This window comes from Pongo pygmaeus, chromosome 16, assembly GCF_028885625.2.
Source record: "Pongo pygmaeus isolate AG05252 chromosome 16, NHGRI_mPonPyg2-v2.0_pri, whole genome shotgun sequence".
In the NCBI taxonomy this organism is placed as follows: Eukaryota; Metazoa; Chordata; class Mammalia; order Primates; family Hominidae; genus Pongo; species Pongo pygmaeus.
In genome coordinates this window covers 50,050,862-50,073,717 of record NC_072389.2, presented here as the reverse complement: position 1 = coordinate 50,073,717, position 22,856 = coordinate 50,050,862, and the positions used below count along the sequence as shown (strand labels likewise).

General features: G+C 44.2%; 1 protein-coding gene across 1 annotated transcript in view; it reads left to right on the top strand.

Annotated features, from left to right (window-relative positions):
* LOC129014015 (sorbitol dehydrogenase-like) overlaps window positions 1-22,856 on the top strand; it is a 39,574-nt gene that overhangs the window by 4,665 nt on the left and 12,053 nt on the right. The window contains exons 2-4 of the mRNA XM_054450914.2: window positions 10,903-10,936; window positions 13,796-13,960; window positions 21,964-22,123. Coding sequence (XP_054306889.1) covers window positions 10,903-10,936; window positions 13,796-13,960; window positions 21,964-22,123 — 359 coding nt within the window. The remainder of the gene's footprint in view (window positions 1-10,902; window positions 10,937-13,795; window positions 13,961-21,963; window positions 22,124-22,856) is intronic.

Here is a 22,856-nt window from a genome sequence, read left to right as displayed (position 1 = left end):
GCCTACTGCATTCCAGGCATGTGCTGGGTACTTTAATACAGGGCTTTACAAACTGTCCACAATGAAGGACCAATTTTACTTTTTCCAGTCGGCCATGGACTGATATGTTTGCATCAATATATTTGAATGCTGTGTCACGTCAAAATGCTATAAACAGCCAGGCACGGTGGCTCACGCCTGTAACCCCAGCACTTTGGGAGGCCAAGGTGGGCAGATCACTTGAGGCCAGGAGTTTGAGACCAGCCTGGCCAACATGGCAAAATCCTGTCTCTACTAAAAATACAAAAATTAACTGGGTGTGGTGGTGCACGCCTGTAATCCCAGCTACTCAGGAGGCTGAGGCATGAAAATCACTTAAACGGGGAGGCAGAGGTTGCAGTGAGCCGAGATCACGCCACTGCACTCTAGCCTGGGTGACCGAACAAGACTCTATCTCAAAACAAAAACAAACAAAAAAATTCTATAAACATTTCTAAATGCTCCTCTCAATTTCTGTACATTGCATTACAAATCAGTTCATCAATCACCCTCTCAGTGCACTTTATCTCCCTTTTTCCTGAAAGCTGGCTCTTCCAGACTTCAGGCAGGAGCATCTGAACAGGGAGAAGTATAGGAACAAAACAGGCTCCACTTCCAGGAAACAACACCATGGAGGGGATGTAGTCAGATTTTTATGATCAGCTATATGAAGAGACAATAAATTAAAGGAAAAAATAATAATTTCAGAATGATGGGTTAATGTTATTTAATTATAAAGGGCAGAAAAAAATAATACATTGGCATCAAGTTTAAACATTACTTGGAGGTCCATGAAGATATTTCTTGAGTTTTTATCCATTGAGGCAACGTATTATACCTTAGGTCAAAACAATTGCTTTGACCAACTTTTATTTATTTTTAAAAATAAGATAAATCTATATCTGTAATGCAGCACATTCAAAATGTTCCCTCCTTGCTGTCTATACTTTACTGTTAAGATTTTGGGGTGAGAAGCGGATTGTATAATGAGAGGGTATGAACATAGGCAGCTCAGATGGTCCTGCGCATCATGTCTGTTTCTCTGAGCCAGCTGCTTCTATGTGATCAGATTAAAGGCGCTGATAGTCATGAAGGAGCAGCTGGATTAAACCAGATTACCCTGATAGTGATGAGATGCAGGCCACTTAACCCTTACCAGTCAGAGACACTCGAGAATGAAAAGAGAATCTAAAACTCCTCCAGAAAAAGAGAAATTTGGTAGCAGCAAGTAACCCAAAGAAGCATCTTTCTTGCTTTTATCTTAATTATGTTTTAACAATAAAACACAACCCAAACGGGACAAACCATTTCAAATTCAAAACAGGAAATTAAATCCAGCAAACACTCCCACCTCCACCAACAGCTCTGGAAAGGCAGTGCCTTTGTCTGTGAAATACCACGAAGCACAAAGGTAGAATTTTCCTCTCAAAGAGATGCAAGCTTTTTCTTGGCCCCTTTTCCGGACTTACAGAAGCAGTGCATTATCTACTGGGCCTACCGTGCTCATCCCCTTGTGGGAGGGAGCACGTGAATGAGCGAGTGTGGAATCCAGCCAGCCAGCTGCTCCAGACACTGGCACAGGAGCAAGCTCCTTGAGGGGAATGTGGCAGTGCCCAGGTGAGGGTGTCCATGACCCCGAAGCCCCAGAGGGGCTGTTACAGTGCTCCTTTAGTTCCACCGTCTGCAGATGGTGTCAGGTTAGCAGCTCAGTTGGCCCCTTGCCTCGCTGCACGGGGCATGCCACTGGTGAGGGGCAAAGGGCCAGTGTGACAGCCTTTTCTGGGTACCTGCACTTGGTGGGCCCTGAACTCTTGTCCAGTGTCCAAGAAAAATGAGGTCACACAGATGATTGAAGGATGGTGAAGGTGGAGAATTTTACTGAGTGATGAAAATGGCCTTCAGCAGAGAGGGGAACTGGAGAGGGGATGGGAAGGGCAGGTCATCTTCCCAGAAGTCAGGCTGCCTCCTCCTCAAAGTCAGGCCATTTCCCCCGCTACCAACTGAGTCTGGGATCTTTATAGGCACAGGAGGAAGTGTGTATTGATGGGTTTGTGAGTATGCAAAAAAGGTTAAAGTGAAGACACCACTCAAAGGTGGGCAAAACAGTGTAGAAAACTACTTAGGAAAGGTTAGGTATATGTAAAATAGGTGAAGGGTGGGGATCAATCAGAGGGAAGCATCCAAACAGGAAGACAAGTTCTCGATCCAGTCCCAGGATTTGACTTGTAGCTTGGCTTTCAGGCTTTAAACTGTCTTCTACTTGGAGGTGGAATTTCACTGGGTACCCACCCCTGTCTGCCTAGGCATTTGGCCACCTCCTTTTGCTATCAAAAGCAGGAGAAGAAGCAAGCAATATCACAAGTAGGATTTTACCATTCCTTAAAAGCAGCCCTATTTTAAGGGGAGACACTAGAATTACGGATGTAGGAGAAATTTCTCTTTAAAACTTGCATGACAGAAATTAAGAAGGAGGAGAAATATGTACACGTAGATACTCAATATTAGCATCTAACTTAGAAGTCTTTTAGTGTGGCTGTTAATGCTGGCAGTTGTCCACAAATCAGGTTTACACTAAGAACATTAGTTACCGGGGAAAATATATTCAAATTTTGCAAAGTAATATTCAACTCAACAATTTTGAAAAACACGGAAATATTCAATTACATAGACCTGAACACAGTGAGCACTTATCAAGATTCACGAACAGACTAGAGCATCCAACAAAGCTCAGAGACTTAGAATTTTTGCTCCATATATAAAACCATTTAATAAGATCATGTATGGTTATGTTCATACACTTTGAATTAGGAGGAAATTTTAATATATTTATCCCTGATGAAAATTAAATAGTCCTTAACTATCCTGTGTGGATTCAATGCTAGGTGCTGGAAAAGTGCAAATGAGAGAAAGGAGTCACCTCTCCAGCCTGGTGAGGACAGGGGAGGCTTCTTGCAGGAGGTGATGCCTGAGCACCAGTCCCAGTAACCAACTGCCTATTGAACAGCTGTCATGTCAGGTTCCAGCCTACTTGTGCTGACTCCGACCAGGAGCCCAGAGGTTTCACAATAACTCAATGGCCAATTAAATGCGAGGCTTTCACATACCAACAATCATGCAAATATATTCAACACACACAGGTAGTGATAGGGGAGGTCGGGGCGGGCATGGTGGTTCACACCTGTAATCTCAGCACTTTGGGAAGCTGAGGTGGGAGGATCACTTGAGGCCAGGAGTTTGAGATCAGCCGGGGCAAGACCTCATCTCTACAAAAAATGTAAAAAGTAGCCAGGTGTGATAGCACACTCTTGTAGTCATAGCTACTCAACAGGCTGAAGTGGGAGGATCATTTGAGCCCAGGAGTTCGAGATTGTGGCGAGCTATTAATGTGCCAGCCTGGGCTACAGAATGAGAACCCATCTCTTAAAAAAAAAAAAAAAAAACAGAGGGAATGAACCACGGCAAGTAGCTCCAGAGACCAGCACGCTGACTGATGAACCGATTTGGATTTCCCTTGAAACAACAAAGTGGGAGGAGTGTTGTGGCTGTTCTTCTCCCAGCAGAACTTATGGCAGCCTCTGTTCGTGAGGAGGAGGCCTCAGAGTTCTCACGGCAGAGCTTCTACAGGCTCTCGGCCATGGTCACTTTCTTTGCTATTTTTATACCCTGCACAGGAATGTCCATTGTCATAACTTAGCCATCTTTTGGCTTCACTTTCTTATTTTATTTTTTAAAATTAATTTTGGAGACAGGGTTTCACCGTGTTGCCCAGGCTGGTCTGGAACTTCTGAGTTTAAGCAATCCACCTGCCTCGGCCTCCCAAAGTGCTGGGATTACCGGTGTGAGCCATCCCGCCTGGCCTTGGCTTCACTTTCTTGTCAAGTTTTGGGGTTGCCTGGCCACAGCAGGTGTTGTCATCTCAGTCCCACATACATATGCTTATCACTTTGAGCAGTCAGCAGTTTCACTGTGAGCTGAGTCACTTATCATTGTGACTCCATTTTGTTGGTGGAAACAACCCAGATGTTATTCAAGTGATGAACACTTTTTTAAAAATGTGGGATATAGATATATAATGGAATATTATTCAGCCCTGAAAAAAAGTTTTGTCACATGCTGTGTTAAAAATAAACCTTGAGAATATTATGTTAATAAAAACAAGCCAGTGACAAAGTGACAGATAGTGTATGATTCCACTTATATGAAATAAGTAGCCAAACTCACAAAAAGTAGAATTGTGTTTGTTAAGGGCTGCTGAGGGGGTAAAATGGGCAGTTGTTACTTAATAGGTATTCACTTTCAGGTTTATAAGACGTAAAATTATAGAGGTCTGTTGTATAACAATGTGAATATAGACAACAATATTGAATTATACACTTAAAAAGATTTAAGATGGTAAATTTTATGTTATGTATTTTACCACAATATATTTTTATAAAACAAGAACTAGAAGAAAAAAAAGACTCCATTTTGAGACATTTAGAATCACAAAACATTGTTATATATCAATAGCCCTACCTGGATGTCCCAAGACACCTCAGTCCCAGCATGTCCAAACCTAAGTGTCTCGTAATTCTCGTAGGAATTCAGAAGTCATCCCAGATGCCTCACTTCCCACCTCCTGCGGGATCTGAAAGAAGGAGAGGGATTAGGCAATGGGAAAGGGTGAGTGTGGTGTGGTTGGAGGTAAGATGGGGGCGTGGTGGCCAACAGGTGAGGGGTTTAGGAGTCTCCAGGGTCACTGGCGACTTGATACAGATTTGCATTTCAGCAAGATTGTTATAAGCAGAACAAAGTTGAATGGAGCCAGGAGAGCTTAGGCTGGAGACCAGCTCATTGGACCTTGGGAGGACATTCTACCTCCTACTTTGACCTCAAGTTTGCCAGGACCAACGCGGCTAGAACAAAGCCTCTCATGACAAAATAGCCAATTGGGAAACCTTTGAATTTTCCTCCCACCCTCAAAACACCCTTCAGGCACTCAAGGGAAAAGGAAAATGGAAGGGGAAAGGAAGAAAAACAGGGTCTCTTGCGCTCTGCAGGTGTGCAGGGCAGCCCTCCACAGGCCCACAGCAGGCTTGGCAGCAGGGAGCAGGTGACTGCTGTGCATCTGAGATGGGACCAGCACCTTCCCCACATACTGCTAGCCATCCCCCACCCTAAGACAGTGGGAGCACATTGCACTCTTTCCACAACTGGCAGAGTCAAGCCTAAAAACTGCAAGAATCCCTTCACTTTCTTCCAAATTCCAGCCTTGTAAAGAGTGGTCAGATTTTCTTAATGTTGATATGAAAACCATGAGAATACAGTTGTCCTTGGTATCCTAGAGTAGGGGAAGGATTGGCACCAGGAACCCTTTGTGGATGCCAAAATCCAAGGATTCTCAAGTCCCTTGTATGTAATAAAATGGTGTAGTATTTGCATATAACCTACATGTATCCTCCCATCTACTTTAAATCCCCCTAAATTACCTCTAATACCTAACACAATATAAATGCTCTGTAAATAGTTGTTATATATATTTTTCATCTGCTTTATTTTTATTGTTGTACTGCTATTTTTTATTTTTTGAACATTTTTGACCTGAGGTTTGGTTGAATCCAGGATGCAGAACATAACTTTTCCACAAAACAATTTAAAATACTGGTCAAAAGATAAAATTACTGCAATTTAATTTAAAAGATTTTCTTTGGCTTTATTTGCAATTCTAGAATTGGGCAACACTTCATTCCATAAAATAGCCTGTGTTCCAGTGAGGTAAACAGAGGAGTCTGGTTTTACAAACAGAAAAGAGCTAAAGAAAGCAGAAACACAAGAAAAAGCAGATTGGTCATTTCAGTTGTTTTCCTTGTAAGGTGGGAACAGGGAAATAGAACAACAGAAAAATAACTGATTGGTTAAGATCAGATTTCTTCAGGTCATTATTTTTTATTTTTTTGGTAAGGATTAAAGTAGAGGGAATTTTATCATCATGCTGACTGAAACTGGCCTGTTTGGGATATTTGGCTATTATCTCTCCTGATTTCTCTGAAGGTCATATAACAACTTAGTTTTGCCTTGATGATGTGGAGCTTTAGTATGAGTGGCTCCATTTTGGGTTTTTAATTCTGTTCTCTTGGGGCCCAGTGCAGGAGCAAAACAGTGGCCTCCTGTAATTTCTATTTAACATGCTTTACTCTTATCAAAAGGACAAGATTGTCCAGGGTTGGTTCAACCATAGTGTGAGCTAATTATGGAAAAAGAACTTTGATTTTACTTCTTTTGTAATAAGAGTGAACGTATTTACTGAGTCGGCATTCCCTTTCATGATTATCATTATATGAAGGAGGAAATTGGGGCACACAGGGGTTACATAACTACCCTGAGGTCACACAGCTGGTGGGGGAAGCCTGGGTGGCATGTAGACAGGCAGTTCCAGAGTCTGAGTTCACTGTGCCACTCCGGTTGGCTGGAGGAGGGAAAAGTCATCTTCCTTCCATTTCTGCTTGTGTTGAGGCCGTTGCTACAACCCAAGCAAGACATGTTGAGGGAATCAACTCAGTTATGCAGGTGGAAGTAGAGGTAAAGGGACCAATGATGACATAGCTAGGAAATATATATTTAGGCTAATGTAAAAAATATACTTAGGAAAAGCAAGATAACATTTAGTATGTGAGAGTTACCTGAGATGATTCCATGTCCCCACAGAGAGTACTTCCTGAAGTATTTCCATGAATTACTTCAGGAGTAGGCTGGTAGGGCAGCGGGAGGAGCTGAAGCGGATAGAAGGGAGAGTATATATGTGATTCAGATATATATTTCTGACTTGAAGTGAAATATGCTGGAAAACTCACACAACTATGGTAAAGAAGAATTACTCAATTCCTTTTTACTCTCTTGTACAGTCACTCATTAAAAGATTAGAAATTCGGCCGGGCATCGTGGCTCACATTTGTAGTCCCAGCACTTTGGGAGGCAGAGGCAGGCAGATCACTTGAGGCCAGGAGTTCAAGACCAGCCTGGCCAACATGGTGAAACCCCATCTCTACCAAAAATAGAAGAAAATTAGCCACGCGGCGTGGCACACACCTGTAATCCCAGCTACTCGGGAGGCTGAGGTGGGAGGATGGGAGGATCACTTGAGTTCAGGAGGTCAAGGCTACAGTGAGCCAAGATCATACCACTGCACTCTAGCCTGAGTACAGTGACATCTGACATCAGGGACTGCTGATGAGTTACAAAAAATAAATAAATAAATAAATAAAATAAAGAAAGAAATTCATTTAGGAAACCTTGAATATGATTGAGATGACAAAACCTTTGGGAATGAGAAAAAAAGGAGCTGTGGAGATAAAAGTGAAAGTTCGGGATCTCAGAGGAGCTAAGAAACTTTGGTAGATGAGAAATAGGATAAATGGAAGAGTATATGAGACAGAAAAAGAGATTAAGCAAACAGAGGATTGTGACCAACATCTGCCAAGGAAACATGAAAAGCAAGGTTTTGAGTAACCATGCTGTAATAACTTCCTAAAACATTATAGTCTCCACAGTGTGCTTAGGGCAATATTTACAAACCTACCGGCTGATGTTAAAATGGTTTTGTGCTCAGGTAGGATGTCTCCTACAGAGGCAGGAGGCAGGAGACAAGCCTGAGTTGTAAGGGTAATTAGAATCAGCAAGAAAAAGAATGGAAAAGGAAGTTGGTGTGCAGGGAGAATAATTTAATTTAACTTCTCCATCAAGCGTGTTCTGCTATAAGCACAGCACAGGGTGTCGGCACAGCACCCTCTAGTGTCTGGGAGGGTCACTGCAGCTTTGCTGTGTGGTACGAGCACAGTTGTTCAGCTCTGTTAAGTTGAACAAATATTTACAGTAGTGTTCTCTCTAGTGACCCAGGGCCTACTTGGTGTGCCTGACTGTTGTTCTAAGCTTTAGTCTTACCACCTCTCCCCCTCCAAATGGGGCGTTCAGGTCTGGGCTGGCTGGAGGCAAGGCTATGAATTGTATGCTGTGGAACTGTCTTTCAGTGTCTGTGAATTTGCCTACTAGCAAATTTAGCAGGGAGGGTGGGGTGCTCTCCCATGTTTGAAATAAAGGCCTTAGTCTTCAGTTTCAATTTAACCTGCAGTTTAACATTTCACGCAGTATAATGCAGCCATAAAAAAGAATGAGATCATGTCTTTTGCAGGGACATGGATGAAGCTGGAAGCCATCCTTCTCAGCAAAGTAACACAGGAACAGAAAACCAAATACCACATGTTCTCACTCATAAGTGGGAGTTGAACAATGAGAACACATGGACACAGGGAGGGGACCATCACACACTGGGGCCTGTCGGGGGGTGGGGGGCAAGGGGAGGGAGGGCATTAGGACAAATACCTAATGCATGTGGGGCTTCAAACCTAGGTGACGGGTTGATAGGTGCAGCAAACCAGCATGGCACATGTATACTTATGTAACAAACCTCAGGTTATGCACATGTATCCCAGAACTTAAAGTAAAAAAAAAAAAAAATCCACGTGGTATAACAGAAGCATCACTTTACACAGCGGTCCCTGATGTCTGATGTGGGACCAGCAACAACTTTGAGGAAGGTTTTGGTGACAATCAGCTATCATGAGGTGGCTATTTCTAGACTGATTACCTACCTCCCTCCCTCCCATCCTCCCTTCCTTCCTTCCTTCTGATGTAGCCAGACTAAATTATTAAGAGATTAAGAAAACTCCCTTAAGCCCTTTTGCCCCCATCAGGCTGCTTTGGATGCAGCTCCACCATTTACTGCCTTAGTGTTACCATGGGCGGGTTCCTCAGTCTCATCATATGAAAAAGGGACAATAGTAGGATGTACCATTTAGGGTTTCTGTGAGTATTAAATGAGGTAATGCCTGTCAAGCACACAGTACCTGACACAAATAAGCCATTGAGCAATGTCAGCTAGGCAGCAATAGCATTAAAACGTTGAGCTTTGTTTCACTAGAGAAGAGGTTCACATTAGCACTGAGCCTCTTCAACAGAAAGGGCTGGTAACTTGAGATGAGTGAAAACCTCTGACCTTCCTTGGAAACACTAGTTTGGATAGTGGTTATTTAACAAGTACAAACACTTGAGTTTGGGTCCAAGCAGTGTACCTGGTGCTAAAGAGATGGAAGGCATGGTCTTTGGCTTCAAGGTGTTTATTATCTTGTTAGGAAAAATAAAAAGCCACTGATCACTAAGCACAGTGATAGTACCGAGCAGCATTTGTCTAGTGCTCTTTGGTGTTGTTTAGTGCGGTGGGGCTGCCTATAAAAGTAGCTAGATAGGCCCTTTAGGGAGGAGGTAAGCTTTGAACAGTGCCTCCTCCCAGAGCTTTCTTCATGGGGCCCAGCTCTGACATTCTCATCACTTATTTGGCAGCTCTTTGCACCACCCCTGAAGGAGAAAAGACATATTCCACCTTGGTGCTACAGTAAGGTACAGTGGAAGCAGGCTTCATCCACTCTCTGGTAGCATGACCTTGACCAAGTTATTTAACTTCCCAGCTTCGAGTTTCTCATTTCCAAACTAAGTGCTATGGTGAGGATAGAGTCCAGTCCACTGTCTGGCACATGGCAGGTGCTGTGAACATTTCCATCTCTCTCTCTCTCTTTTTTTTTTTTTTTTTTTTGAGACAGAGTCTCACCCTGTCACCCAGGCTGAAGTACAGTGGCACAATCTTGGCTCACTGCTACCTCCATCTCCCGGGTTCAAGCAATTCTCCTGCCTCAGCCTGCTGAGTAGCTGAGACTACAGGCACGTGCCACCACGCCCGGCTAATTTTTGTATTTTTGGTAGAGATGGGTGTCACCATGTTGGCCAGGCTGGTCTCAAGCTCCTAACCTCAAGTGATCCGCCCGCATCAGCCTCCCAAAGTGCTGGGATTACAGGCATGAGCCACTGCGCCTGGGTACATCTCTTTTCTTGATTACCTTCCAAGAATAAAATGAACACTTGGATTTGGCCACTCAGTGGCCTTCCTTGTCACTAGGACTTTCCTAGACCGTTGACAATGAGGAAAGAAGGCTTAGTAAACCAACACTACTACAACTACTGCTGCTACTGCTACTACTACTAGCTGTGAACACCAGAATAGCTCAGATTGCTTTTGAACCTGTAAGAGGGGCCAAAATGCAGGTCTTATGTGTTCCCAAGGGGCCCCTAAAATGCCACATGGGAAGTTTAGGAAAAGAGGACCAGGTATCAGTCTTTGTGCTGATGTAAAGGAAAGAGGTTGGCAGCACAGACACTTTCTCCTACCTGTCTAGAGGGAAACATTTTCACGTGCAACTGTCAGAAACGCCTGCATCCTTTCCCTGGGGGAGTTTGTCAGACCAAACAAATCTGTATCTAAGAACATGTTTTTCCAGGAAGGCAGGATCTGATATGGATGGCAGATCTAGAGACCCAAAGATCCCTTCTGCCTAGAGTTACATGGACTGTGTTTTTTCCTTAGTCCTGGCGAAGTTGCACCAGTGGGTGGGATGAGGTCAGCAATTAGAGTCAGCTCTTCCTTGGTTAGGATTGTGCCTTCGGCTCGTAGGCTGTTTCCCAGGGAGGGAACCCAGCATCAGAACTTTATCTCACCCTGTGACATGTCACTAGTGACAACAAGTGTGGTCCTCTGTATGCTCTGTGAGTATGCTGGGCATGCTGCTGTTGGGTCCGTCACTGTGTTATGCAGAAAAGTGATGAAGGGCTAGGCAGATGTGTGCAGCGTGCCATTTAGCTTATCCCCTCAGGCAGGATCCCAGGAGCAGTGTGGTCTGAGCTTGTATTAATTCTAAGAAGAAATAAACTAATGATGAAACTCTAATTGTTTTTAACGGAAAATGTTCATAAGGTGAAGTTATTATGCATGCTAAATGATTTTTTCAATTTTGTTTCTTTTAGGAGAACTATCCTATCCCTGAACCAGGCCCAAATGGTAAGTTCTTGAGAAACACGACTTATATTTTGTTATTTCCTGTTGTTTCCTTTGGAGTCACATGTATATTGTTCCCTTACCTCTCTTTTCCTACTGTTTATTACTTTTGTGTCCATTAAAAACCTATGCTTTTGTTAGGCTGAGAACAGAGTGTACTGTCCACAGCATGACCTGGTGGGAAGTTTATCTTGGCTGCTACATGAAATAAAAAGAACAGTGATAGAATCAGAAAAATTACCATACCAGACTGCTGACTTGTCCCAAAGAGTTTTTGATGTGAAGTATATGGACCAATGACAGAATTCGTCCTCTTTTGACCTAATGACAGTGTACCCTATCTACCAGAAGCTGCTGTTGGAGTGGCCAAGTGTCCTAACCCTAACCCAAACTTTGAAAAGGAGTGAGTCTACAGAACTTAATCTTTAGCAAAGGGAGCATCATGCCAGCTTTCCCCACTCCCCAGGAAGGCCATTCACCAAAGTGTGAGGCAGCCCAGGACCTACTGTCCAGTGGGGGTGGAAGGGGCTGCATGAGGCCCTGTCCCCTGCCCTAATCAACCAAGCACAGAAAGTGAGTGAGCACACTGGGGCAGGGTTTCCAACACCTTTACTCCACTCCTTCCAGGCCTCTCACTTGCTAAGCCTGTGGGGCTTAGCTGACATGCTGACACCCAAGGTGGCATCTGCAACTTCCCAGCTTTGAGTTTCTCATGTACAAACTGAGCGCTATGGTGAGGATAAAGTCCAGCCCACTGTCTGCACATGGCAGGTGCTGTGAACATTTCCATCTCTTTTTGTCTGTTGGCTCGGGCAGATCCCTGCTGACAGCTTTCTAATCCCTCCCATCCCTGGAATTCTACTTTGTCATAATCGTGCAGGACCCTGAAGTGAGGCTGGGGGCAATGGGCAGAGTGTCTGTAGATACTCACCCTCCGCCTCTCACACCTAGACAGTCAGGTCCCCTTTCTGCCCTTGAGGAGTTGGGGGTGTCCTTTCCCACTTTGTCCTACCTCACACAAGAACCGCAGCTTCTGGGTGAACATCAGATCGAAGGCAGCTTTCCTGGTAGATCCAGACTTTGCTGCTGAAAGGTCAGTTGGGTTATCGACTTGTAAGTGGTAAGAATACAGACTAGATAGAATATAGCCATTCTATGGGTGCTGAGTAAGTATTGTATAGTTAGGGTTCAAGGATTTTCACCAAGATACCATGTTCAGAGAAGTGAGTTACCTCACTGTGTCCTGAAAAGTTGACTGTTGATTCCAGAAGTGGCCAAACGAGGGCCGTCTTGGACCCAGAGTACAAGCTTGGCTCCTGGTACAGCTTTTCTCCCTGAAGCAGCATTCTGCTCGCACTCTCTTCTCTTGCTACACTTGCATTGGAAGGGAAAAGAGTGCATTTCAGCAAGTGTTCTAGCAAGTCAAATCTAATCTCTCGCTACCAATTGCTACTTCAAGAGAGGAAATTCTGAGATGATTTTCCTAACTCAAATGACTTTTCCCTGCATTTGACCTGAGAATTCACCCTGCCATTTCTTACTCTTCACTAAAACTAAGGAGGAAGAAAGTTCTGAAGAGCCACCCCTGGCAGTCTGTGGCAAGTGCAGTGCATAGCAGGGATTTGGGTCTCTTTGTCTTTCTAAGGCAGAGTGTTTTTTTCAGGGAGGTATTCATAACCATCATCTCAGTCAGAGATGATGGTACTTATTGGTACTTATTTCACCAAAGGGGCTCATTACCATCATTATTTTAAACTTAGAAAACTGGCCAGGTGCGGTGGCTCAGGCCTGTAATCCCAGCACTTTGGGAGGCTGAGGTGGGCGGATCACCTGAGGTCATGAGTTCAAGACCAGCCTGGCCAACATGGCGAAACCCCGTCTCTACTAAAAATACAAAAATTAGCCGGGCGTGGTGGCGCATACCTGTAATCCCAGCTACTTGGGAGGCTGAGGCAGGAGAATTGCTTGAACCCGGGAAGCGGAGATTGCGGTGAGCCGAGATCCTGCCATTGCACTCCAGTCTGGGCAACAGAATGAGACTGTCTCAAAAGAAAGAAAGAAAGAGAGAGAGAGAGAGGGAGAGAGGGAGAGAGAGAGAGAGGGAGGGAGGGAGGGAGAGAGAGAGAGAGAGAGAGAAAGAAAGAAAGACAATAGGCATGAAGAACTCAACTTGATAGTTCACAAAATGTTGCCAAGCTGAGATTCTACCAGACCTTTTCTCATAAATAGATATGCATCTACGAATCACGCATAGCATATTAATTGTCTGGAAAGTTATCTTTTGGAAAACAGTTTGTTCTCTTAAGTGGTTGGTACATTTCATCCTACTAATGATATATTGTTTACCCAGTGTATTGGTCAGTGTTGTCCAGAGAAACAAAACCACTAAGATATATGTGTATGTATGTACGTGTGTGTGCACAAAGGGCAGGCTGGAAATTCAGGTAAGAGTTGATGTTGCAGTCTTGAGGATAATTCCTTCTCCTTCAGAAAACCTCAGTCTTTGCTTCTAAGACCTTCAAACTGATTGGATGAGGCTCACCCACATTATGGAGAGTAATCTACTTTACTCAAAGTCTATTGGTTTAAAAGTTAACCATGCCCAACACGTATCTTCAAACAACCAGGCACTATAGCCTAGCCAAGTGGACACATAAAATTAGCCATCACATGTGGAAGCTTGTTTGCCTTGCGAGACTTAATCAGGGTTGCTATGGAGCTTGTTTTCCTCTATGGCCTAAATCGTGTACCTGGCCTGGTAACCCAGCCCTGTCCCCTGGGCAAAGGGAAATCACTAGGTCACCTCAGAGTGATAGGGGTTCTTCCCTCTCTCACTGTTTTTTTCTTCCTTTCTTTTATCAGAGGTGTTGCTGAGGATGCATTCTGTTGGAATCTGTGGCTCAGATGTCCACTACTGGGAGGATGGTCGAATTGGGAATTTTATTGTGAAAAAGCCCATGGTGCTGGGACATGAAGCTTCAGGAACAGTCGAAAAAGTGGGATCATTGGTAAAGCACCTAAAACCAGGTCAGCAAGGTCCTTCGACTTATGTGTTCATTCAACATAAATATGTGTGCATGCTTTCTTTGGGCCATGGCCTCTGTTAAGCTCTGGGTACAGCAGGGAACAAGACAATCTTGGTCCATACTCACATGGATCTTACCTTACACAAGAAAACAGGGACCTGGAGCAGACAGATAGTTACTTAGTCACCATGTGTTTAGGGCAGTAGAGGAGAATGCAGGGTGTGATTAGTGTATTTTACCCAGACCCTTGGTTCATTTGAGGAAGGGACAATTAATCCAACATCCGGAGCCAAGTAAGAAATAAGCCAGGTAAAGGGCTGGAGAAAACATTTGAGGCACAGGAACCCAAACTACCTTTACAAGCTGTGAACCACGGCCTTGGATATAGTGTTTGATTTTTATTAGATGGCTGGGAAACCACCATTATTTTTCCTAGATTTACTTAATTCATTTTTCCAGAGGGAGGAATTCTCAGCTGTGGCAGGCTGTGTTGTTCCCTGATACCGTGAATTAAATCCAAGTTGTCTTGGCATAGTTAGCTGTTGGCTTTAACCTTCCTTTACTGGTGAGGCTGCTGTGCAGCCTGGAAATAAGGTCACATTATTTGGGGGAAGGTGGAGGTTGACAGGAGGCCCCATCCTGTGTTAGTTATAAAGTTCTCTGAGCCCAACCACATGGAGAGGGATTGACTAGCTGTGAAGAAGTCAGGCATGTGTCTTGTTTAGGGATTTTAAGTCATTCATCATTAGCAGAAGTCAAGAAGGCTCCTGTGGTGTTATGAGGTTATTTCATAGTGGAATGTTTATAGCTTCCAACAGCCACTGATGATTGGTTCTCACCTGTGGGACAAAGTCTCTGACTATAAATTATAACAAAGAGTGGGGTTCTCTAAATGTAAATTATAACAAGGGTTTAGTCAGTTGTCTACAATGAGCTCAGTCCTATGCCATGAGCCTTGAGGGATATAGAAAAATGAGCAGATATGATCCCTGGATGCTTAGATCTATATGGAAACACTAGATGTCAGGCCCTTCATAAATACCAGCAATTAGACAGCAAGCCCATAGGGTACAATTAGGTGTGGGAAAGAATAGGCTTTAGGAGATCTAAGGGCATTTGTTGTGGGCAGAGGTGGTTAAAGAGTTCATGGAGGAGATAGGTCTTTGAGCTAGACATCTAACAGTAGTAACATTAATAAAAAGGTGGCTAATATTTATTGATTTGCTACATTAGTCTCCATGTTAAACACTTAGATGTACATTTATTTCTTCTTTTTTTTTTTTTTTTTTTGACGGAGTCTCCCTCTGTCACCCAGGCTGGAGTGCAGTGGTGCGATCTCGCCTTGCTGCAACCTCCACCTCCTGGTTCAAGTGATTCCCATGCCTCAGCCTCCCGAGTAGCTGGGATTACAGACATGCACTACCACGCCTGGCTAATTTTTGTATTTTTGGTAGAGACAGGGCTTCACCATATTGGCCAGGCTGGTCTTGAACTCCTGACCTCAAGTGATCTGCCCACCTTGGCCTCCCAAAGTGCTGTAATTACGGGCCTGAGCCACTGCACCTGGGCTATTTATTTCATTCTTGAAACAACTCTATGAGATAGGCATTATTATCTTCATTAATTGAAGAAGAAATTGAAGCCTGGTTATTGCTCAGGGTTACTCACTAGTTGGTCTCAGAGCTTAGATACCCACCCTGGTCTTTTGGACTCTAGAGCAAGTGCTCAGAACCACTGGGCTACCCAGCATCTTCATACTTGAGAAAGGTTTTACATTTGAGTTATTGAAGAGGTCAGAGCTAATATTCTAGTTAAGAGGAAGCAAACAGGCTGGGTGCGGTGGCTCATGCCTGTAATCCCGGCATTTTGGGAAGCTGCGGTGGGCAGGTCACTTGAGGTCAGGAGTTTGAGACCAGCCTGGCCAATATGGTGAAACTCTGTCTAAAAATAGAAAAATTAGCCAGACATGGTGGCGCGCACCTGTAGTCCTGTAGTCCTAGCTACTTGGGAGGCTAAGGCAGGAGAATTGCCTGAACTCAGGAGGCGGAGGTTGCAGTGAGCTAGGATCGTGCCACTGCATGCCAGCTTTCCAGCCTTGGTGAGAGACAGAGCGAGACTCCATCTCAAAAAAAAAAAAAAAAAAAAAAAAGAGGAAGCGAACAACAAAATTACAGATGCAAGAGTAACATATCTGGGTGCAGATAAGTCTGTGCTGCTCAGAGCAGAGGTTTTGTGTTGGGGAGTTATTGGAGATGATAAACATGCATAATCTTTATAAAAGTTCCTCTTTAAAAAGCACTTGGCTGGGCATGGTGGCTTACACCTGTAATCTCAGCACTTTGGGAGGCCAAGGCAGAAGAATTGCTTGAGCTCAAGAGTTTGAGACCAGCATGAGCAACAGAGGGAGACCCTGTCTCTACAAAAAATAAAATTAGCTGGGTGTGGTAGTGTGCACCTGCAGTTCCAGCTACTCAGGAGGCTGAGACAGAAGGATCACTTAAGCCCAGGAGGTTGAGGTTGCAGTGAGCCATGATTGCACCACTGCACTCCAGCTTGGGTGACAAAGCAAGACTCTATCTCAAAAAAATAAAATAAAATAAAATTTAAAAAGCACTGTAAAACTGTGAAATGTCATGTTATCATAATATAATCATAATTAGAAGGTAAAACTGAATAATATGAAAACTCCACCTGATTATGGAGGATCTTGAAGGCTAGGTGGAAGATTCATCCTTAATGGCATAGGCATAATTTGCAGAAAGTTCACTGGACAGGAGAGAAAGCAGAGGGAGTCAGAGGAGATAGAAGGAAGAGACAAATAGAGACATTTTATCTTTTTGAGACAAAGTCTCACTCTGTTGTCCAGGCTGGAGTGTAATGGTGCCATCTCAGCTCACTGCAACCTCTGCCTCCCAGGTTCAAGTGATTCTTGTGCCTCAGCCTCCTGAGTAGCTGGGATTACAGGCATGCACCACCACGCCTGGCTAATTTTTGTATTTTTAATAGAGACTGGGTTTCACTATGTTTGCCAAGCTGGTCTCAAACTCCTAACCTCAGGTGATCAGCCCTCCTCGGCCTCCCAGAGTGCTGGGATTACATAGGCATAAACCACCATGCCCAGCTAAATATAGACATATTTTGGTGGTCATAAGGATTTCTGTGGGTCCTTTTCTTTTCTTAGGATACAGAATTTGGATTTAAAGTTTTCATATGTTAACTTTGACTTAAAATTCTAATCAACTAATCTAGAAAGAAGACCACAACTCAAGGACAAAAAAGCAAACACCACATGTTCTCACTCATAGATGGGAATTGAACAATGAGAACACATGGACACAGGAAGGGGAACATCACACTCTGGGGACTGTTGTGGGGTGGGGGGAGGGGGGAGGGATAGCATTAGGAGATATACCTAATGCTAAATGACGAGTTAATGGGTGCAGCACACCAGCATGGCACATGTATACATATGTAATTAACCTGCACATTGTGCACATGTACCCTAAAACTTAAAGTATAATAATAATAATAATAATAGAAAAAAAAAAAGAAGACCACAATTCATCAAATATTTCCTAATGTTCATTTACAGAATTTAAACATATAAGTCAGCCAGGCACAGTAGCTCATGCCTATAATCCTAGCACTTTGGGAGGCCTATGTGGGCGGATCACTTGAGGTCAGGAGTTCGAGACCAGCCTGGCCAACATGGTGAAACCCCATCTCTACTAAAAATACAAAAATTAGCGAGATGTTGTGGTGTGCATCCGTAATCCCAGCTATTCAGGAGGCTGAAGCAGGAGAATTTCTTGAACCTGGGATGTGGAGGTTGCAGTGAGCTGAGGTCCTGCCACTGCACTCCAACCTGGGTGACAGAGCAAGACTTTGTCTCAAATAAACAAACAAACAAACAAACTTACATATAAGTCAATAACTCTAAAGCATGGAAGCATTCCTATTTTCTTTAAAACTAGTCAAGTGCAGTAGTGAGAAGCGGGGAAAGAGTAGAACAAGGAGTATTATCTGTAACTGAGTATGAACAATCAATTAAGATGATGCACTACCTTCAGACCAGCCTTCACCACTTATTTTAATGAGCACTGACTATGTATCAGGACTCTACAGTATTCTGTGAGTACTTTCAATACAAAAAGACTTAGGAAAAATAGCTTATCATGTCCCTGCTGAATAAAGGCCAGACCTTCCATGGCCTCAGTAGGCCTAACCCAGTTCCTAACATCCTCTTTAGGCTCCAGAGGGCCCGAACACTAGTACAGAGGTGAGCGGACGGTCAAATCTCCACAGCTTATCACTGTGTGACCACCTGAGCTTCTGTTTCCTCATCGCTAAAGCAGAGATAACACCATCTTGTTGGTTTATGGTGAGGGAAGGGAGATTTTGTGATGTGCCTTTCCTGGTACCTGGCACACAATGGGCATTTGGTAAATGGCAGGACTTGATCCCACCGTTATTAGTAAACTCTATTCTATGTAGTAGGTTTAAGCACCTCTTCCCAGTGGAGTCTGTCCGTCAGACTTTTCCTGAATAACCAGGTACTGAGGCAGGATAAGGCCTGTGGGTCATTTCCTGGGTTCCTGCCACATGGCTTCCTGCCTCACTGACGTTTGGCTGTGTTGGTCTCTAGCTTGTTCCTGGCTGCTAGAAGGGGAGATTTCTGCTGTTCTCTGTAGAGTTAATGCCTGGGCTCAGGCAGGGGGTCTGCCAGAGTTTCTAGTTTGGTCTCTGATTCGCTGGTATGGGTCACTCCCCAAATTCAGACAGAGTTTAAATCCAATTGTAACTTTGATGTGTAGCAATACCTGTGATATTAAAATCCCCTGTAAGTCTGCTTTCTGTTTTCTGCAAACATGGAGGCCATTGCTGTATTGACAGTGTATTTGGAGTTCCCCTACACAGGGCTGGGTACCTACAAGAAGATGAACCATCTAAACCATCCCAAAACCTCAGGATAACTATTTGTCCTCAATTATTCCTACCTCTCTCCCTTTCCTTTACAACAGAAAAGTGCTACTGTCTTTAACCAACAGCTTTTACTTGTCACATTCCAGGGGAAATGTTTGCCAATAACTAATGACCTTCTAGATACTAATGACATTTGTGTCCCATGGTTTGTTTTCCCCCAATCCACAAATTCTATGTTTAGCAATAAAAATTTGTCTAGCACAACACTAGACACTATGAAAAAATAAATATGGAGCGGAAGACTGACTAATCCTGAGGCATTCCCATCCTTGATGAGGAGGCAAGATAGTCATGAAAAACAACCAGGGATGGATGTGGTGGCTTACATCTGTAATCCCAGCACTTCGGGAGGCCAAGACAGGAGGATTGCTTGAGCTCAGGAGTTTGAGACCAACCGGGGCAACATGGAAAAACCCTGTCTCTGCAAAAACAAAAACAAAAATCACCCAGGCATGGTGGCATGCACCTATAGTCCCAGCTACTTGTAAAGCAGTCTAGGGTCAATATAGCAATCTCACTATCTGAGGTGTTATCCAGAGTTCTTTGTCTCATTACCAGGAAAATTAAGGAGTGTGGACACCAAGGGTGAGGTTGGAGTGAAAGTTTAATAAGTCAAAGAGGAAAGCTCTCAGCAGCAGAGCGGGGGATCTGAAAGAGGGTTATTGTTTTACAGTTAAATATGAAGGTTTTTATAAGAAACTTCCCTTATCTGTGTAGGTGCTGTGTAACTTACCTTACCTGTGTAGCTGCCTGTGTAGCTTCCCTTATTTGTGCGGCTGCGAGCATGTATTAGGCAAGCACAGAGTGCAGCTTCTCTTGCCTGAGCGACTACAGGCATGTTTTAGGCAAGCCCCCACCCCACCCCATGCAAGTTCTCATGGAGCCCACTGTGTACATGCCCAAAAAGGGGAGGAAACTTTTTCCTGGGAGTCCAACGATTACACAGAGAACCAAGGCGTTTCTATGTTGGACCTCACTCCCTTATCTGTGCCTGTAGCTTGATTTTTCCAAGCTGCTCTTTATGTGCCTGCAGCTTTTTTCCAGACTGCTCTTTTGTTTGAAAGAATTTCACCAAGGACCTGCCCTAACTGTCTGCCTGCTTTTTTTCTTTCTCCTTCCTCACTTGGGAGGCTGAGGCAGGAGGATCCCCTGAACTTGGGGAGGTCGACGCTGCAGTGAGCTGTGATTGCACCACTGTACTCCAGCCTGGGTGACAGAGTGAGATCCTGTCTCAAAAAACAAACAAACCAAAAAAACAAAGAAACATACACAAAAAAAACCCCCAAAAAACCAGCAATGAGAAAACTGGAAACAACCAGGTTTTTTCCATCAATAAGAGAATGGTGATACTGACTGTGGTATAGTCTTACATTAGACAAGCACAGGGTGCAGCTTCTCTTGCCTGAGCAACTACGAGAACGCTATTCAGCCATGAAAAGGAACAAACTGTCATTTGTTATTGACAGTCTTGCTCTGTCACCCAGGTAGGAATGTAGTGGTGTGATCATGTCTCTCTGCAGCCTCAACCTCCTGGGCTCAAGTGATTCTCCTGCCTCAGCCTCCCAAGTAGCTGGGACCACAGGCACACACCACCATGCTCAGCTAATTAAAAAAATTTTTTTTTGTAAAGATGAGATCTTTCTGTGTTGCCCAGGTTGGTCTCAAACTCCTGGGCTCAAGCGATCCTCCTGCCTTGACCTCTCAAAATGCTGGGATTATGAGATTATAGGCATGAGCCACCACACCTGGCCGGACAGTTAATACCACAACATAGATCAATCTGAAAAGCGTTATGCTAACTTAAAGAAGAAAGATACAAAAGAGTATCTACTGTATGATCCCATTTTTGTGATGTGCTAGAACAGGCAATATTAATCTGTGGTACAAAAAAAAAATCAAAACATTGGTGTCCTCTGGGGATGGGGGTGGGGATTGACTGGGAACAGATACAGATGAATAAGATTTCTGAGGTAGTGGTAGTGTTCTGTATCATAAAAGGGGTTTGCGTTCCTAGGTGATACCTTTAAAAAAGAACCATAAACAAATACTGAACTCTAGTTAATGATATGCAGGCTGAAGCATTTAAGGGTGAAGTATACTGATGTCTGCAGCCTGCTTTGAAATGCATCGGAAAAGAAGATAGATTGATGGAAGGAGACAGAGATGAGATGGAGGGGTAGATGGATAGATATGTGATAAAGTGAATATAGCTAGATGTTCCTCGAAGAATGTAGAAGGAGGGTATCCAGGTGTTCACTATACAATTCTTTGAATTTTGCTGTGTGTTTGAAATTCTTCATAATAAAAAGATAGAAAAAGAAAACAATTAGAGAGCAGTTCTCAGGCTGGGTTTCCAAGCAGGTGTTGTGAGGCATAGAGTAGAAATATAATAGAGCTGGCTGTTCAGAAGCCTTGAGTATTACTCTCCACTGTACGAGGCCTCTGCAGGTCATTGGCCTTTGCAGTTCTACTACCAGGAATCAGTTGACTCCTAATTATTGTCTAAAAATGACCAGACTGGACATAAAACATGCTGTAATTATAGCTCTTGTCTTTGTAAAGGCTTTGCTCCCTATCTTCCAAACAGATGAAGAAAAAATGCCTGCAAACTCCATGTATTAGCTACACCTTCCCCAGCAGTGTGAGATGGGAACTATACTTGGCTTGCCTTAGCTGGGAAGTGGCTGTGGAGACAGAGGGGTAGCTTGGCTTGTTGCAGGAGTTGGAAAAAGGGCAGGCCACACTGGGCTGTGGAGGAGGGGGCTGGTCCTTTTCCCCCAGAGTGAGTCTGTGCTTCATCCCGAGTTTCCTCACTTGCCTAGGACACCCTGGGTCCCCAGGGAGGAAGGTGGCTCGTTAAGCTAGATTCTCTCATCTGGCATCTGCCCGTGAGCATGCAAGCCTTCATAATATCTCTGCTTCTGCTGTTTTCAAAGGTTGGAAAACAAAGAACCAGACCAAAGAGGGGGCAGACTCTGCTCCCACCCTCGGACATGGTGCCATCTTTGTTTTCCTCTCCAGGTGATCGTGTTGCCATCGAGCCTGGTGCTCCCCGAGAAAATGATGAATTCTGCAAGATTGGCCGATACAATCTGTCGCCTTCCATCTTCTTCTGTGCCACACCCCCCGATGACGGGAACCTCTGCCGGTTCTATAAGCACAATGCAGCCTTTTGTTACAAGTTAGTGTCCACAGTCCCACTGGGTCTCCTGGGACCTCTTTCCCTTCATTAGCTTGGTGCTGTTTCCTGTGGTTATTTCTTTATTCTTTTCAGCTCATAATTCCAAACATGAGGCATCACCTGGGCAGGCTACTCTTCTTGGTGGCATTGAGAGAGGGTAGCCTCCCTAGGAATAAGACTGACTCACAGTGGTTGGTTTTAGTCTTTCAGTTTCAGTTTCCCTTACTTAGAGCAACAATAGAAAATTATTGCTGAAATCACTCACCCTCTGCAGACATCCTGGAGGGAATTCCTGTGGTTCATCCTCTGTTATTAGTTTCCACTGCAACCACCAGAAAGGTCATAACAACAATGACCTCGGCCAGGTGTGGTGGCTCACGCCTGTAATCCCAGCACTTTAGGAGGCCGAGGCGGGTGGATCATGAGATCAGGAGATCGAGACCTTCCTGACTAACACAGTGAAACGCCATCTCTACTAAAAAAATACAGAAAATTAGCCAGGCCTGGTGGCGGGCACCTGTAGTCCCAGCTACTTGGGAGGCTGAGGCAGGAGAATGGCTTGAACCTGGGAGGTGAAGGTTGCAGTGAGTGGAGATCGCGTCACTGCACTCCAGCCTGAGCAACAGACCAAGACTCCGTCTCAAAAAGAAAAACAACAACAATGACCTCGACAATAACAACGACACACCATGACAGCAACAGCTGACATTTCCTGAGGTGCCGTGGTGTGCTG